This window comes from Nicotiana attenuata, chromosome 5 (genome assembly GCF_001879085.1).
Source record: "Nicotiana attenuata strain UT chromosome 5, NIATTr2, whole genome shotgun sequence".
NCBI lineage: Eukaryota > Viridiplantae > Streptophyta > Magnoliopsida > Solanales > Solanaceae > Nicotiana > Nicotiana attenuata.
Genome location: NC_031993.1, coordinates 51,956,060 through 51,974,304, shown reverse-complemented (window position 1 = coordinate 51,974,304; position 18,245 = coordinate 51,956,060). Strand labels below are relative to the sequence as shown.

General features: G+C 40.8%; 1 protein-coding gene across 1 annotated transcript; it reads right to left on the bottom strand.

Annotated features, from left to right (window-relative positions):
- LOC109226221 lies at window positions 1,038–2,855 on the bottom strand. The gene is made up of 4 exons (XM_019391014.1): window positions 2,748–2,855; window positions 2,603–2,667; window positions 1,244–1,461; window positions 1,038–1,114 (listed from the first exon to the last, which is right to left on the bottom strand). The coding sequence occupies exons 1-4, from the start codon at window positions 2,853–2,855 to the stop codon at window positions 1,038–1,040; spliced, it is 468 nt and encodes a 155-aa protein (XP_019246559.1).

The following is an 18,245-nucleotide window of genomic DNA, read 5'->3' as shown; positions in this document are numbered from 1 at the left end:
GCATAGCCAATCATTTCTGACTTGAATTCATTAGAATAAAGCAATCCCATATCTATAGTTCCCCGAAAAAATCTAAATATATGCTTAACACCATTCCAATGTCTTCTTGTTGAGGAGGAGCTGAATCTTGCTATAAGCTTACTGCAAAAGCATATCTGGTCGGGTATTGTTGGCAAGATACATCAGTGCTCCAATTGTACTAAGATATAGATGTTCATCACCAACAAGCGCTTCATCATTTTCTCGAGGCCAAAATGGATCTTTATTTATGTCAAGCGATCTCACAACCATCGGGGTACTCAATGGATGTGCATAAAATCGCTTAAAAACCTTTCTAGTGTATGTTGATTGATGGACAAAAATTTCATTTGTTACATGCTCAATTTGTAGGCCAAGATAAAAATTTGTCTTACCAAGATCTTTCATTTCAAATTATTTTTTCAAACACTCTACGGCCTTTGGAAGCACTTTAGAAGTGCCAATGATATTCAAGTCATCAACATACACAGCTATTATGAGAAATTCAGATCCAAACCTCTTAATAAAGACACAAAGGCAAATAGGGCCATTTTTGTACCTTTCCTTTAGCAAATACTCGCTAAGGTGATTGTACCACATCCCCCCTGATTGCTTCAATCCGTATAAGGATTTCTGAAGCTTTATGGTACAAGTTTCCCTTGAACTTTTATGTGCTTCAGGAGCTTTAAATCCTTCAGGAATTTTCATAAAAGTTTCATTGTCCAATGAGCCATATAAGTAGTCTGTGACAACATCCATCAACCGCATATCAAGCTTTTCATGGATTGCTAGATTTATTTGATACCTGAAGGTAATTGCATCTACCACAAGAAAATATGTCTCCATAGAATCAATTCCAAGCCTTTGAGGAAACCCTTGTGCCACAAGTCGTGCATTATATCTTACGAACGCAAAAACTCATTTGTACCCCACTGGCTTGACACCTTCGGGCATTCGGACTATTGGTCTGAAAACTCACGTTTTTCGAGTGAAGCTAATTTTGCTTGAATTGCATTTTTCTATTTTGGCCAATCATTTCGCTGTCTACATTCGACAGATTTTGGCTCAAGATCCTCATCTTGTTGCATTACTTCAACTGCAATATTATATGAAAACAACAACAAAAACATTATTTCGGTTCTACCTTTTTCCCATAGAGACATAACTTATTGAGATATATTCATTTTCATCATTTTCGGGTACTTGAACCTCCCGTGGGTCTTACCAATTATTATGTCTTTATGCTCTTCTTGAGCAATTGCCTCCACGTTATGATCAACTTGATCATTTGATCCTTTTCTTTTTCGGGAATTTTTATCCTTGGAACCGATTGGTCTACCACGTTTAAGGCGTGGCCTAGACTTATTTGTATTACCATACTGTCCAACTGGGACATCAACTCGAATTGGAGCATTTACAGCTAGAATATGCGATTTAGTAACCCTGGAAGGTTAGTAAATATATCTGGCAATTGATTTCCAATATTTTACATATATATTATCTTTTGAACTTCTTGTTCATATTGATTTGTACGAGGATCCAAATAAGATAGCGATAATACATTTCAATCTATCTCTTTTTCCAGATATTTATTTTCTCCCCCTAATGTTTGGAAAGCTGATTCATCAAAATGACAATCAGCAAATCTGGCTATAAATAAATCTTCTGCCATAGTCTTGTAATGACTCGACTGGTCGTTTTGAGTATCTAAGCTTCGCTCGGTAGTTTTATGGCTTGACTATCTCGGCATGATGTATTATGACTTTCGTAAATCATCAGTGTTGTTTTCAAGTTATCCGGAATCGATTTGGAAGAAGGAACTTCAAGATTTAAGCTCTAAGTTGGAAGAGTTGACCAAGTTTGACTTTTTAGCATTGAATCTCGGAATGGAGTTTCGTCCGTTCCGTTAGCTCCATTGGGTGATTTTGGACTTAGGAGCGCATCCGGATTGTAATTTGGAGGTCCGTAGTCGAATAAGTCTTGAAATGGCGAAAGTTGGATTTTTAGGAAGTTTGACCGGGAGTGGACTTTTCGATATCGGGGTCGGATTCCAATTCCGAAAGTTGGAGTAGGTCCGATGTAAAATGTGACTTGTATGCAAAATTTGAGGTCAATTGAACGTGATTTGTTAGGTTTCGGAATCAGTTGTAAAAGTTGAAGATTCAAAGTTCATTGATTTTGACTTGAGGTGTGATTTGTCGTTTCCAGGTTGTTATGTGTGATTTGAAGCCTTGAGTAGGTTCGTTTCATCATATAGAACTTGTCTGCAAAATTTGGCGCCATTTGGAGTTGATTTGATATGGCTCGGACGCTTGGTTGCGATTTTAAAGGTCTTGAAGTTTACTTTGATCTTTATGCGTTTTGGCGTTCGATTTGTGCTTTTGGAGGTTATTTTGATGATTTGATCGTGCGAGCGAGTTCGTGTTGTGTTTCTGGACCAGGGTGCATAGTTGGTTTGGAGCCTCAGAGGCTCGGGTGAGTTTCGGATTTGATCCGGAATGATTTTGAGTGCTGGTACTGGTGTCATCGCATTTGCGATGTTTTTGTCGCAAATGTGACTATAGCAATTGCGAAGCAACCTCACATTTGCGAAGCTGGGATGCTCGAAAGGGACTCGCATTTGCGAAGAACTTGCCGCTTTTGCGAAGCCTGTTGAGTTCGTATTTGCGGACTCAGTAAGGCATTTTTGATAAAACCCTAGTCCGAGTTAGTTCGCTTTTGCGACCAACTGGTCGCTTTTGCAAAGGACCAGTGTTCGCATTTGCGATCTTTTTGGTCGCATTTACGAAGGCAGCAGAGAATTTCAAAACTTTGTTTTTGCAATGAGTTGTTCGCATTTGCGAACCCTATGTCGAAAATGCGACATTTGCAGCCTGCATATAGGTGAGAATTCCGAGACTTAGCTTCATTTTGTTATATTTTAAACCCTAGCTTTGATGGGAGGCGATTTTGCGAAGAGATTTTCAAACCAAATCATTGGGTATGTACCTCTAATCAATTCTCAGTTATATTTCATGATTATACATAAGATTTAACATCAAATTCATGAAAATCTAGGGAAATATTTGGGGATTTTGTCAAAACTTTGAAAAATAAAAATTTTGGATTTGAGAGTCGAATAGGACTCGGATTTGGAAGCAAACTACGTATGTGGACTCGTGAGGCTATGGGTAGTCAAGACCTACCCTTGGACCTAGGTTTTGACCGAGCGAGCCTGGGGTTGACTTTTGTTGACTTTTAGAAATTGTATAAAAATCACAGCTTTATTAGTTGAAATTATTTTCTCTTACATTGTGTGATGTATTTAAGTCGTCTTTGGCTAGCTTGAGCCAAGCTGAGGTGAATTTGTAAAGGAAAAAGCTAAATTGAGTATTGAGTTAGTCGAATTGAGGTAAGTGTCTTGCCTAACTTTGTTGAGAGAATTTTTCCTACTATTTGACATTGTTTGCTACATACGAGGGTAATACATATATGAGGTGACGAGCATATATGCATGTGCCAGGGTTAATCTTGCTCGAGGGTAGATTATGTTATAATTGTATCTTGTAGAACTAAGTGACCTTCCTGCTTCATGTCTTACCTGACTCCTAAATCACTAAAATATGGAATTGAATGTTAGGAACTAAAATGTAGTTATTTATAAATTGATTAAAATTAGACGGAATTCTGAGAAACATTGATGTGTCAAATTCGGACATCATTATGCTTAATCGTTAATACATTACTACGGTCAGTATTCATGAGATGCTAGATTCTATGTTCGTGCTGTAGATCAATCTTGAGATTTGTTGAAATACTTGAATAATAAAGCCCTTAAGGGTTTATTGAACTATTGTTGGCTTGAAAGTCGTGATTTGGGTTTCATTTGGAAAACTCATTTAAGCATTCTCCTTGATGTTATTTATGCTTCCTGCATTGTTTGTCCTTAATATATATATGCTTGGTACGGAAGAGTGTAAAGCACAAAAGGTGATATCGTGCCATTTTATATAGATTTTAAGCATTCTCCTTGACGTTATTTATGCTTCCTGCATTGTTTGTCCTTAATATATATATGCTTGGTACGGAAGAGTGTAAAGCACAAAAGGTGATATCGTGCCATTTTATATAGATTATTATGTGAGGGAGAGTGTAAAGCACGAAGGGTGATGCCGTGCCATATCATTGAGAGTAAAAGCACAAAGGGTGATGCCGTGCCATGTTATGAGAGTGTAAAGCACGTAGGTGATTCTGTGCCATTTAATTTATATTGTTATGCTTTTATATTATCGTGAGATCATGGCACGATAGGTGTTTCCATGCAGGCGAGGATGAGGGACATGCATTATGTTGTGATGTCTGTTTCCCGTGTATACGCTCATGTCTTTACCTTGAGCTGTTATTGTCGCAATTATAGATCTGATGTGACTTGTTGCTATTGTTCTGTCATTGATCTCTATCTCAATTGTTGTTGTGTTTCTCATACATTCTACTTTCCTAACTTGCAAATACCATGCCTATTTCCTGCTTTATAATTACACTCATGTCGTATCTATTCTGTTGCACTTTAGTACAAGCCTTCTACCATGCTAGTCATTCATGCCTCTAATTGTTAACTTGTAAAGATCATGTGTTCCTTTCTTATTTGTTATGCTTGAATCTAGGCTTCCACCATACTAGTTAGTTAAAGTTGATATTCCGTGTCTCCTAATTGCTGTCATTACTCATATGCCCTCTGCCTAGTCTATTTCTGTTGCCCACATGTATATCCTCGTTCACTATTGCTACTTGCATATTTCCTATTTTGTAATTCCTACTATCGGTGTTTCTGTCTTCCGGTTGGTACTGTTATACGTATATTGGGTGAGTACGAGTTAAAAGCATGAAGGGTGTTGCCGTATAATTGACTTGATATCTAAGTACATTCCTCATGCTATGAAAGTTATGGAGTGAATGTCGTGGTGTATTGGTTTTCGTTCTAAGGGAAAGAATGGTCGAGGTATTGGAAGTAGCTAAATTGTGGTCTTTGTTAGCACTCAGTTATTGTTTTGTATATTCGTTTCATGTATTCCTTTCTGTTGTATCGTAGTATAGTTCTATTGCTTGTTTTCTGTGCAGGTTTATCAGTGAGTATCTTTTAACTAAAAAGTTTCATCACTACTTCGACGAGGTTAGACAAGATATTACTGAGTACATGGGGTTGGTTGTACTCATACTACACTTCTGCACCTTGCGTGCAGGTTTTTGGAGCGGAGCTGCTGGTGATGTCGGGAGCTGACTCTGAAAATGCACGGATATAGCTGCCACTTGCCCTTGGTAGCTTTAGATTTTTCTAATATGTTTACATATTTTTCAAACAGATCGTGTAATTATTTTTATAAGCTTTGCAAATTCCAAGTCTCAGAAGCTCATGATTCGTACTACCAGTTCTTGAGTTAATTTGTAAATGTTCAAATAATTCTTCTCTATTTTACCTATAATCTCATTTGGATTGTATTGACTGTTAGTTGTCTTACCTAGCGGATCGAGTTAGGTGCCATCACGACTAGTGGTTTTTGGGTTGTGACAAGTTGGTATCAGAGCTATAGGTTCATAGGTTCTACGAGTCATGAGCAAATGTCTAGTAGAGTCTTGCGGATCGCTGTGCTGACTTCCACACCTATCTTCGAGAGGCTACTAGGCATTTAGGATAAAATTCCCGTCTTTCTTTCCTTGTCGTGCGACATTGATTTAGCTTGGAGCGTAATTCTTTGAATTACTTCCATGCATTCATATGCGCATGTGAGCGTTCGGTATCGACTGTGCATCGACGACTTATGATTCCATGGATGAGGTGCGAGATGTGATTTCTATGTGCTGATGGCGAGTCAGTTTGGAGGACTTGAGGCCGGGTTTTGATTGCAGCTTGAGCACGAGAATTTCAGTCGTGTGTGCATGTGCTTTTGGACTTATACGTCCGCTAGTGTTCCTATGAGTGAAATTTGTGGTCGGCGAGTGGTTGTATGACTAAATGATGAGTAGGATGTGACTGCGGGCTATGTTAAGATGATTTGAATGTGAAGAGATGATTTTGCTTGAGGTGTAAAAAGGACTAATGTGTGCTTGATTTCTGTCTTTATGTGACATGTAGTCTCGAGTTATGAGTGTTTTGAAAGGTTTTTCATGTTGTTTAATTGTGAGACAAATTTGATTCTCATGTCTTATTGATGAGTTCAGACTCATGAAGATTAAGTGATGGTGTAGTAGTTGTGTCTAGAATATAAGATTTACATTGGATGGTGTCGAGACTCGCGGTATTTCTATATTGTTGTGGATTATGCATTTTCAATATCAGGAAGGTGGAGGAAACGACATTAGATTCATAGAAGGTCTCTTCAGAGTAAGCATCTCGGTTGTGGTACCTTGGGGGTGCTAAGAGGGACTGTAGCAGCTTATGGGCCTTAGGGAAGTGAGGGTTTTATGTTAGAATCTCTTTTGGCGAACTTTGGGGTAAGGATCATGGTGTTCTCGCAAGGAGGGGTATCAACATAAAGGTAATTTGGAAGGAACTCAGAGAAAATAGGACAGGTTGATAGTAAATTGGATCAACACGGTAATGGTATGACCGGTTCTTTGAACCTTATGATGTGGTGAGTCTCCACAAGTGTTTCGTGGCAATGCTCATGGGTTTTAGGCAACTGCGTGGCTTGGTTAAGTTAGAGGGATTCGGTTCTGATAGCTTGGTTATGTGCAAATGGATTCCAAGGAGTTCTCGATGATTTCTATCATGGTTCGAGGTGGATATTTCCTACTGGTGTAGGGAACCTGTTGCATATTGGGATTTTCTCCCGGATGAGATCAAATAGAAGGTTTCTGACTGATCGGGATCGAGTTTTGCATGTTCAAGGTCAGAGTTCAGTTTTGAAGGGAAGGTCATGAATTCTTAGACAGCACAGACGGTTTCAGATGTCTAGATGGGTGCTATTACTACTTGGTATTGCTTGAGAAGGGTGTGCATTTTAGACGGCGCATTGTGTTTTGACTTACGAATGCATCAATATTGTGGTGCTCACCTGGTTGGTCGACTGCTCATATTCAGATTTTGTTATGTGGCACGAAAGAATTATAGAAGTATTCCTCGTGGGATGATCATATGCGAGAGATGTGTTAGACATTTCCGCGGTGGAGTTGGGATCAGGTAGGGTGATTCGTGTGTTCTATGGATTTGAAGACTGAGAGTTCTCAGAAGCAGATTGTTTCGTGGTTGTGGACTATGAATATGGCCAAGACTAGCCAGATGATAGTATGTGTTATGGTTATGTCGTTGTGGACTTTTTGAGGGCTATTTGTCCATTCGGGGTTGATCGAAGTTGATTGGGGAGGGGGGTGGTGGCATTGGTAGGCCCAATGAGGATGTGTATTCTGTATCGGATCGGACTTGCTTGCTCCTGCGCGGCTATTACCATAGGTATATCATCGGGAAGAATAGATGTTATTCGCGCCTTGGTCTATGTTATGTGTTTCTCTCTATGCTATGACGGGTTGTAAGGGTTACATGGGTCTTTGCACGCATATTGTGATTCAGTTTAGGCCTTATGGCGCTATGGACGAGATGGCCTTCGTGATGTTGATTTGCTTATTGCACCATAGTTGTGCTTGTCCTTCTCAGTATTGTTTGTTCCTAATAATTTTCCTACAGTTATATTTTATGCACTCTATTGTGCTTGATATTGATGCACATGTGATCAATGAGCCCGAGTATTATGGCTCGATGGGTACCCTATGTGGATTGATATGATGGGGTCGAGTTGCAAGCCACCATGGTACTGTGATGAAATGTAACTCCTGATGCTTATTTCATGTATTTTTGCTTTCACCTTGTTGAAAATAGTTCATAGGATTCCCCTCCTGGTCAACTTGTTTAGTAGTCTTCTTATTAGACTCTCTTACTTATATGTCATGTTTGAATTATTACTTGTTGGTGTACGAAACCGGGTTGTGTGGGGTTCCATATGACCATTGTTGATACTTGTCGGTGGGGCTGCTTGTGTTGACTAAGATGAGGTTTCTAGACTTGAGATTTGCACTATTGTATTGGAATGAGGAAGGTTTGAAAGAATGATACTATATTTTGCTGAGGATTTGGGCAATGGCCCTGGTCGGACGAGTGAGTTTCTTGGATTATTGATCAGATGAGTGGTTAATAGGTTATGCGTGTTTCTTTCATCATCGGTAGGCTATGAAAGTTTTGAATGAGGCTCTAATCGATATGAGGTTTGCTACCGGCACCAAATTTGTTTTTGGGCAGTAATAGTGGTCAGCAGTTCCTGTTATGAGTGCCGGAGTGATGGGGTGTATCATGTGATTATATCTTGGGTTATAGTTATGACTTAATACATCTTGTTCAGATTTATATAGTGTGTAGATGTGAGATTCAGGTCTTGTGATGAAATCTCGATTATTGAGATTGGATTCTAGGGTTTAAGGACAATGTTGAATTAATGATCTCTAGTTATGTTGTGCTGGCGGGCTTATGTGGAACAGGGTGACATGGATCACCCCCGGGTATGTTCATAGTAAGGTTACACCGTGATTTGATAGCTTTGGAAGGACTCTTGGCACGTTCGAGGACGAACGTATGTTGAAGTGGTGGAGGATGTAACGATCCGACTGGTCGTTTTGAGTATGTGCATTCGTTCGGTAGTTTGAGAGCTCGAGTATCTCCGCATGATGTATTATGACTTACTTATATTGTCGATGTTGGTTTTCAAGTTATCCGGAATCGATTTGGAAGAGGGAACTTCAGGATTTATGCTCTAAGTTGGAAGAGTTGACCAAGTTTGGCTTTTTAGCATTGGACCTCGGAATGGAGTTTCGTCAGTTCCGTTGGGTGATTTTGGACATAAGAGCGCGTCCGGATTGTAATTTGGAGGTCCGTAGTCGAATTAATCTTGAAATGGCGGAAGTTGGATTTTTGGGAAGTTTGATCGAGAGTGGAATTTTTGATATCGCGGTCGGATTCCGATTCCATAAGTTTGCGTAGGTGTGTAATGTCAAATGTGACTTGTGTGCAAAATTTGAGGTCAATTGGACGTGATTTGTTAGGTTTCGACATCGGTTGTAGAAGTTGAAGATTCAAAGTTCATTGATTTTGACTTGAGGTGCGATTCGTCGTTCGGAGGTTGTTATGCGTTATTTGAAGCCTTAAATAGATTCATTTTGTCATATAGAACTTGTCTGCAAAATTTGGCGCCATTTGGAGTTGATTTGATATAGTTCAGACGCTTGGTTGCAATTTTAGAAGTTCTTGAAGTTTACTTTGATCTTCATGCGTTTTGGCGTCCGATTTGTGCTTTTTGAGGTTATTTTGATGATTTGATCGCGCGAGCGAGTTTGTGTTGTGTCTCAGGATCTGGGTGCATAGTTGGTTTGGAGCCTCGGGGCTCGAGTGAGTTTCAGATTGGATCCGGAATGATTTTCATGAATTTGAGTGCTGGTACTGGTGTCATCGCATTTGCAATGTTTTTGTCGCAAATGCGACTATCACAATTGCGAATCAACCTCGCATTTGCGAAGCTGGGCTGCTCGAAAGGGACTCACATTTGCGAAGAACTTGTCGCTTTAGCGAAGCCTGTTGAGTTCGCATTTGTGGACTCTGTATCGTATTTGCGATAAAGGCCTAGGCTGAGTTAGTTCGCTTTTGCGTCCAACTTGTCGCTTTTGAGTAGGACCTGTGTTCGCATTTGCGAACTTTTTGGTCGCATTTGCGAAGGCAGCAGGGAATTTCAAAACTTCGCTTTTGCGATGAGTTGTTCGCATTTGCGAACCCCATGTCGCAAATGCAACATCTGCAACCTGCATATAGCTGGGAATTCCGAGACTTAACTTCATTTTCTTATATTTTGAACCCTAGCTTCGATGGGAGGCGATTTTGTGAAGTGATTTTCATACCAAATCATTGGGTAAGCACCTCTAATCAATTCTCACTTATATTTCATAATTATACATAAGATTTAACATCAAATTCATGAGAATCTAGGGAAAAATTTGGGGATTTTGTCAAAACTTTGAAGAATGAAAATTTGAGATTTGAGAGTCGAATAGGACTTGGATTTGGTAACATACTACGTATACGGACTCGTGAGGCTATGGGTAGTCAACACCTACCCTTGGACCCGGGTTTTGACCGGACGGGCTCGGGGGTTAACTTTGTTGACCTTTTAGAAATTGTATAATAATCATAGCTTTATTAATTGAAATTATTTTCTCTTGCATTTTGTGATGTATTTAAGTCGTCTTTGGCTAGATTGAGCCGAGCGGAGGTGAATTTGTAAAGGAAAAAGCTAAATTGAGTATTGAGTTAGCCGAATTGAGGTAAGTGTCTTGCCTAACTTTGTTGAGAGATTTTTTCCTACTACTTGACATTGTTTGCGACATGTGGGGGTGATACATATATGCATATTCCAGGGTTAATCATGCTCGGGTGCAGATTATGTTATAATTATGTCTTGTAGAACTACGTGACCTTCTTGCTTCCTATCTTACCTGACTCCTAAATCACTAAAATATGGAATTGAATGTTGGCAACTAAAATGTAGTTATTTATAACTTGATTAAAATTTGACGGAATTAGGAGAAACATTGATGTGTCAAATTCGGACATCATTATGCTTAATCATTAATACATTACTACGAGCGATATTCTTGAGATGCTAGATTATATGTTCGTGCTGTAGATCATTCTTGAGATTTGTTGAAATACTTGAATAATAAAGCCCTTGAGGGTTTATTGAATTATTGTTGGCTTGAATGTCTTGATTGGGGTTCCATTTGGAATATTTATTTAAGCACTCTCCTTGACGTTATTTATGCTTCCTACCTTGTTTGTCATTGATATACATATGCTTGATAAGGAAGAGTGTAAAGCACGAAGGGTGATGCCGTGCCATATCATTGTGAGTAAAAGCACGAAGGGTGATGTCGTGCCATGTTATGTGAGTGTAAAGCACGAGGGTGATGCCGTGCCATATCGTTGAGAGTAAAAGTAGGAAGGGTGATGCCGTTCCATGTTATGAGAGTGTAAAGCACGAAGGGTGATGCTGTGCCATTTCATTTATATTGTTATGCATTTACATTATCGTGAGATCATGGCACGATGGGTGTTTCCGTGCAGGCGAGGATGAGGGACATGCATTATGTTGTGATATCTGTTTCCCGTGTATACGCTCATGTCTTTACCTTGAGCTGTTATTGTCGTTACTATAGATCTGATGTGGCTTTTTGCTATTGTTCTATCATTGATCTCTATCTCAATTGTTGTTGTGTTGCTCATACCTTCTACTTGCTTAACTTACAAATACCACGCCTATTTCCTGCTGTTATAATTAGACTCATGTCGTATCTATTCTGTTGCACTTTATTACAAGCCTTCTACCATGCTAGTCAATCATGCCTCTACTTGTTAACTTGTAAAGATCATGTGTTCCTTTCTTATTTGCTATGCTTGTATCTAGGCCTCCACCATACTAGTTAGTTGAAGTTTATATTCCATGTCTCCTAATTGCGGTCGTTACTCATATGCCTTCTCCCTAGTCTATTCTGTTGCCCACATGTATATCTTCGTTCATTATTGCTACTTGCATATTTCCTACTTTGTAATTCCTATTATTGGTATTTCTGTTATCCGGTTGGTACTGTTATACGTATATTGGGTGAGGATGAGATAAAAGCATGAAGGGTATTCCCGTGTAATTGACTTGATATCTAAGTACATTCCTCATGCAGTGAAAGTTATGGAGTGACTGTCGTGGTATTGGTTTTCGTTCTAGGAAATATTGGTCGAGGTATTGGAAGTAGCTAAATAATGATCTCTGCTAGCACTCAGTTATTGTTTTGTATATTCATTGCATGTATTCCTTTCTGTTGTATTGCAGTATAGTTCTATTGCTGGTTTTTGGTGCAGTTTTGTCAGTGAGTATCTTTTAACTAAAAAGCCCCGTCACTACTTCGACGAGGTTAGACAAGATACTTACCAGGGTACATGAGTCGGTTGTACTCATACTACACTTATGCACTTTGCATGCAAATTTTTGGAGCGAAGCTGCTAGTGATGTCGGGAGCTGACTCTGAAGATGTCCGTGCATTCCGGATATAACATCCACTTGCCCTTTGTAGCTTTAGATTTTGCAAATCTGTTTACATAGCTTTCAAACAGATCATGTAATTATTTGTATCAGCTTTGCAAATTCCAAGTCTTAGAAGCTCATGATTCATACTACAAGTTCTTGGGTTAATTTGTTATTGTTCAGATAATTCTTCTCTATTTTTCCTATAATCTCATTTGGATTGTATTAAATGTTAGTTGGCTTACCTAGCGGATCGAGTTAGGTGCCATCATGACTAGTAGTTTTTGGGTCTTGACCAGTCTCCAGATATTTAATAATAGAAGGAGATTTATAACTAACATTTACTCCCAACCTTTTTTGGGAACCTATCTGTATGCGTTGTCATGGAGTAATTAGAACATATACCGCACATCAAAAAATTCTTAGATGGGAAATATTTGGCTCCCGACTAAAAGCCAACTGTAATGGCGAAACTTCATGATAACTGGTTGGCCTTATGCACACTGAAAGGGGAAGTTTTGTCCTCATTAGCAATGGTCTAGCTATTAATTGGAGGCATTTAATCATCGATTCTGGTAGAGCATTTTGAGTATGAACATGAGCAACCAGATGCTCAACTTTTATTCCAGTGGCCATACAATAATCAGTAAAGGTCTGAGATATAAATTCACCAGCATTATCAAGACGAATTGTCTTAATTGCATAATCTGGAAATTGTGCTCTTAACCTTATTATTTGGGCCAACAATCTCGCAAATGCCATATTACGAGTTGACGATAAGCACACGTGTGACCATATTGTAGATGCATCTATCAAGACCATAAAATACTTGAATGGTCCACATGGGGGGTGTATAGGCCCACATATATCACCCTGTATACGTTTCAGAAATGCAGGGGATTCAATCCAAACATTAGTTGCTGATGGTTTAATAACCAATTTTCTTTGAGAACAAGAAGCGCAAGAGAATTCCTTAAATTGAAGAATCTTTTTGTTCTTCTGTCATGACCCAATTTCTCCCTCCATGAACTGTCCTGACGGAACCTAGTCTCTACGACTAGGTAAGCCTAACAATTAGCTGAAAAAAATTAAAAGATACGAAACTAGAAATTTACGGGTAATATAATAAAGAAGGTTATAATGCCGCTTGGCATATACAATATCACTCTCTCAAACTGAACAAAAACACTCCCAAAACCCAGAATCTCATGAATCACAAGCTAAATAAAATACATAAGGTTTCTAACTCCAGAAGTCTAATAACAAGGAAAATATAGGGAATAAGCCTATAACTGAAGGGAGAGTAGAGAGGGACTTCTAGGTCTGCGAACGTGGCAGATATACCTTGAAGTCTCTGAATTGCCTCGCCTCACAGATAGTATGGCTGAGCAGAAGAACCTGTATCTGCACACGAAAAATATGTGCAGGAAAGGGCATGAGTACACCACAGTGGTACCCAGCAAGTGCCAAGCCTAACCTCGGTCGAGTAGTGACGAGGAAGTTCAGGGCCCTACTGGTTATATATATGTAACAAGGTAAAAATAGTAAAAAATATGACAATATAATTGAACTACTAACAGTCAATAAAGATAAAACCAAAGAAAGAAATAACTTAGTACACAGAGAGAAAACAGCAGGGATCTCCCAGGATAACGTCCCGTAGTCTCAAACATAAATGTGCAGAGGATCTCCCGGGATACTGTCCCATAGTCCAAATCGTAAATGTGTAGGGGAATCTCCCGGAACCGATCCTTAGTCCCAAAATAAATATCTAGTACAGGGGGATCTCCCGGGAAACCGTCCCGTAGTCCCAAAGTAAACATGCAAGGGGATCTCCTGGAATTCCGTTCCGTAGTCCCAAAGTAAATGCACAACGGTCTCAACAAGGAATTTACAGTTCTATACAAGATCGTACTAAGAAAACAGGTAATTCTACCCTAAACATGCTACAAAGAATTCAAGTAAAACAGTTAAATCATTTTAAACAGTTAAGTCACATAAGCATGCTTTCCTAAACTACATAGAAGGTTTCAAATACTAGCATTGCTCAATTAAAGGAAAAACACAGATATTTTCTTAGTGAAAACAGGGATTTTCAACAATTAGCACATGTACACACTCGTCACCTCACGTACAAGGCATTCATATAACAACAGTACCAAAATCCTAAGGGGAGTTTCCCCCTCACAAGGTTAGGCAAGCCACTTACCTCGAACCAAGCTCAAATCAAATCCGAAATCACGCTCTTGCCACGAGTATCCGACTCCGAGTGGCCCAAATCTAATCAAATCAATTTCATAATGTAAATATAACTACAAACAACTAATTTAGCTAATGAAATTGAAGCTAAGGCAAGAAAGTAGAAAACGCCCCAAAATCCTCCCCGGACCCGCGTCTCGGAATTGGGTAAAAATTACGGATTATGAACACTCATTCACTCACGAGTTCACTCGTACAAAACTCATCCCAATCCGACGTCAAATTCTTATCCAAAACTTAGATTTTGCATTGGGGAACTTTTTCCCCCATTTCCAAACTTCTACCCTCAATTTCCTTAAATAACAATAGAATAATGTATTAGCACCAAATTAGAGTTAGAATTCGTTACCCAATAGTTCTCCTTCAAAATCTCTCAGGAAATCGCCTTCTACCGAGCTCTAAATCAATTTTTGAAGTTATGAACTCAAACCCCTGATTTCACTCTTTTCTGCCAAGCGATTTTCGCTTCTGCGAGGGTTTCAGCGCACCTGCGGTCCCGCTTCTTCGTCTCAGGCTCTCACATGCGGAATTTCGTAAAGCCTCCAGATTCCGCACTTGCGCTCCTCTCTTCGCAGATGTGGTTCCGCTTCTGCGGTCCTTGAGCCGCATCTGCGACCAAATGCCCTTATGCCTTAGACCGCATCTGCGGTTGCCAAACTGCTTCTGCAGCGCTGCACCTGTGGTCCGAGCTCCGCAGGTGCAAAACCAATAGGTTCAACACATCAAAAAGTTGCCTAAGTTCAAATTCAATTCCGTTAAGCATATGAAACTCACCCGAGGCCCCTAGGACCTCAACCAAACATGCCAACCAATCCTAAAACATCATACGAACTTAGTCGAACCCTCAAATCACATCAAACAACGCTAAAACCACGAATCACCCTCATATCCAAGCCTAATGAACTTGAAATCTCAAGAATTCTACAACCGATGCCGAACCCAATAAAACCATGTCCGATTGACCCCAAATTTTGCACATAAGTCACATTCAACACTACAGAACTATTCCAACTTTTGGAATCGGATTCCGACACCGATATCAAAATTTCACTATTGATCCGGAAACTTTAAAAATTCAACTTTCGGCATTTTAAGCCTAAATAGGCTACGGACCTCCAAAACACAATCCGAACACGTCCCTAAGCCCAAAAGCACCCAACGGAGCTAACGGAATCGAAGGAATTCCATTCCGAAGCCGTCTTCACACTGTTCCAACTAGGGTCCAAATTCTAAAGCTTAAGCTCTCATTTAGGGACTAAGTGTCCCAAAACACTCCGAAACTCAAAACGAATCATCCCGACAAATCATAATAGCAGATATAAACATGGGGGAAACAGTTAATAGGGGATCGGGGCATAAATTCTCGAAATGACCGGCCGGGTCGTTACATCCTCCCCCTCTGAAAACATTCGTTCGTCCTCAAACGAGCATAGAGACATACCTGTAGTGGTGAAAAGATGAGGGTAACGGTTGCGCATATCCTGCTCGATCTCCCAAGTCGCCTCCTCGACCGGCTGACCCTGCCACTGAACCTTTACTGGTGCAATACTCTTTGACCTCAGCTTTCGAACCTGCCTGTCCAATATAGCCACTGGCTCCTCAACATAAGATAGATCCTTGTTCAACTGGACTAAACTGAAATCCAACACGTGCGACGGATCACTGTGATACCTCCGGAGCACCGAAACATGAAATATCAGATGAACTCCTGTCAAGCTGGGAGGTAAGGCAAGCTTATAAGCAACCTCCCCAACATGTTGTAACACCTCAAAGGGACCAATAAACCTCTGACTCAATTTCCCCTTCTTCCCAAATCTCATAACGCCCTTCATAGGCGAAACCCGAAGCAAGACCCGCTCTCCAACCATAAATGAAATATCGCGAACCTTCCGGTCCGCATAACTCTTTTGTCTGGACTGGGCTATGTGAAGTCTATCCTGAATCACCTTAACCTTCCCCAAAGCGTTCTGAACCAAGTCTGTGCCCAATAATCCAGCCTCGCCCGGCTCAAACCAACCCATTGGGGATCTACACCGTCTACCATACAGAGCCTCATACGACGCCATCTGAATGCTGGACTGGTAACTATTGTTGTATGCAATCTCACAAGTGGTAAGAACTGATCCCAAGAGCCTCCTAACCCCATCACACACGCACGGAGCATATCCTCAAGAATCTGAATAGTGCGCTCGGACTGTCTGTCTGTCTGGGGGTGAATGTTGTGCTAAACTCCTCCTGAGTACCCAACTCATGCTGTACGGCCCTCCAGAATCGTGATGTGAACTGAGTACCTCTATCTGAAATGATGGAAACTAGAATACCATGCAGACGAACAATCTCCCGGATATAAATCTCAGCCAACTGCTCTGAAGAATAGGTGGTACACACTGGAATGAAGTGTGCGGACTTGGTCAGCCGATCCACAATCACCCAAATGGCATCGAACTTCCTCAAAGTCCGTGGGAGTCCAACTACGAAGTCCATGGTGATCCGCTCCCACTTCCACTCCGGAATCTCTATCTGCTTAAGCAAGCCACCCGGTCTCTGATGCTCATACATCACCTGCTGACAATTGAGGCATCAAGCTACAAACCCAACTATATCTTTCTTCATTCTTCTCCACCAATAGTGCTGCCTCAAATCTTGATACATCTTCGCGACACCCGGATGGATGGAATACCTCGAACTGTGGGCCTCCTCCAAAAACAACTCCCGAAGCCCATCAACATTGGGTACACATATCCGACCCTGCATCCTCAATACCCCGTCATCACCAATGGTCACATCTCTGGAATCACCATACAGGACCTTGTCCTTGAGGACAAGCAAATGAGGGTCATCATACTGACGCTCTCTAATACGATCAAACAAGGAAGACCGAGAAACCACACAAGCAAGGACCCGACTGGGCTCCGAAAGATCTAATCTCAGAAACTGGCTGGCTAAGGCCTGAACATCCATCTCCATGGGCCTCTCTACTGCTGGTAGATAAGCTAAACTCCCCAAACTCTCTGCCCGGAAACTCAAAGCGTTGGCCACCATATTGGCCTTGCCCGGGCGATACAAGATAGTGATATCATAGTCCTTCAGCAGCTCTAACCACCTCCTCTGACGCAAATTAAGGTCCTTCTGCTTGAACAGATACTGCAAACTCCGGTGGTCAGTATAGATCTCACAAGGAACACCGTAAAAATAATGATGCCAGATCTTCAAGGCGTGAACAATAGCAGCTAACTCGAGATCATGGACAGGGTAATTCTTCTCATGCACACCCTACCTTCCTCCATCAATACCGCTCCAAGGACAATCCTCGAGGCATCACAATAGACAGTATAAGACCCCGAACCTGTAGGCAATATCAAGACTGGGGCTGTAGTCAAAGCTGTCTTGAGCTTCTGAAATCTCTCCTCACACTCCTCCATCCACCTGAACGGAGCACCCTTCTGGGTCAGCCTGGTCACAGGTGCTGCAATAGATGAAAATCCCTCAACAAATCGACGGTAATAACCCGCCAAGCCAAGGAAACTACGGATCTCTGTAGCGGATGGTCTGGGCCAACTCTGCACTGCTTCCACGTTCTTAGGATCCACCTTAATCCCTTCAATCGATACTACGTGACCCAAGAATGCCACAGAATCCAACCAGAACTCACATTTCAAGAACTTTGTATATAATCTCTTTTCTCTCAAGGTCTGAAGCACTGTCCTCAGGTTCTGCTCATGATCATCCCAACTCTGGGAGTATACCAGAATGTCATTAATAAAGACAATGACGAACGAGTCAAGATATGGCCGGAATACACTGTGCATCAAATGCATAAATGTTGCTAGGGCATTGGTCAACCCAAATGACATAACAAGGAACTCATAATGACCATACCGAGTC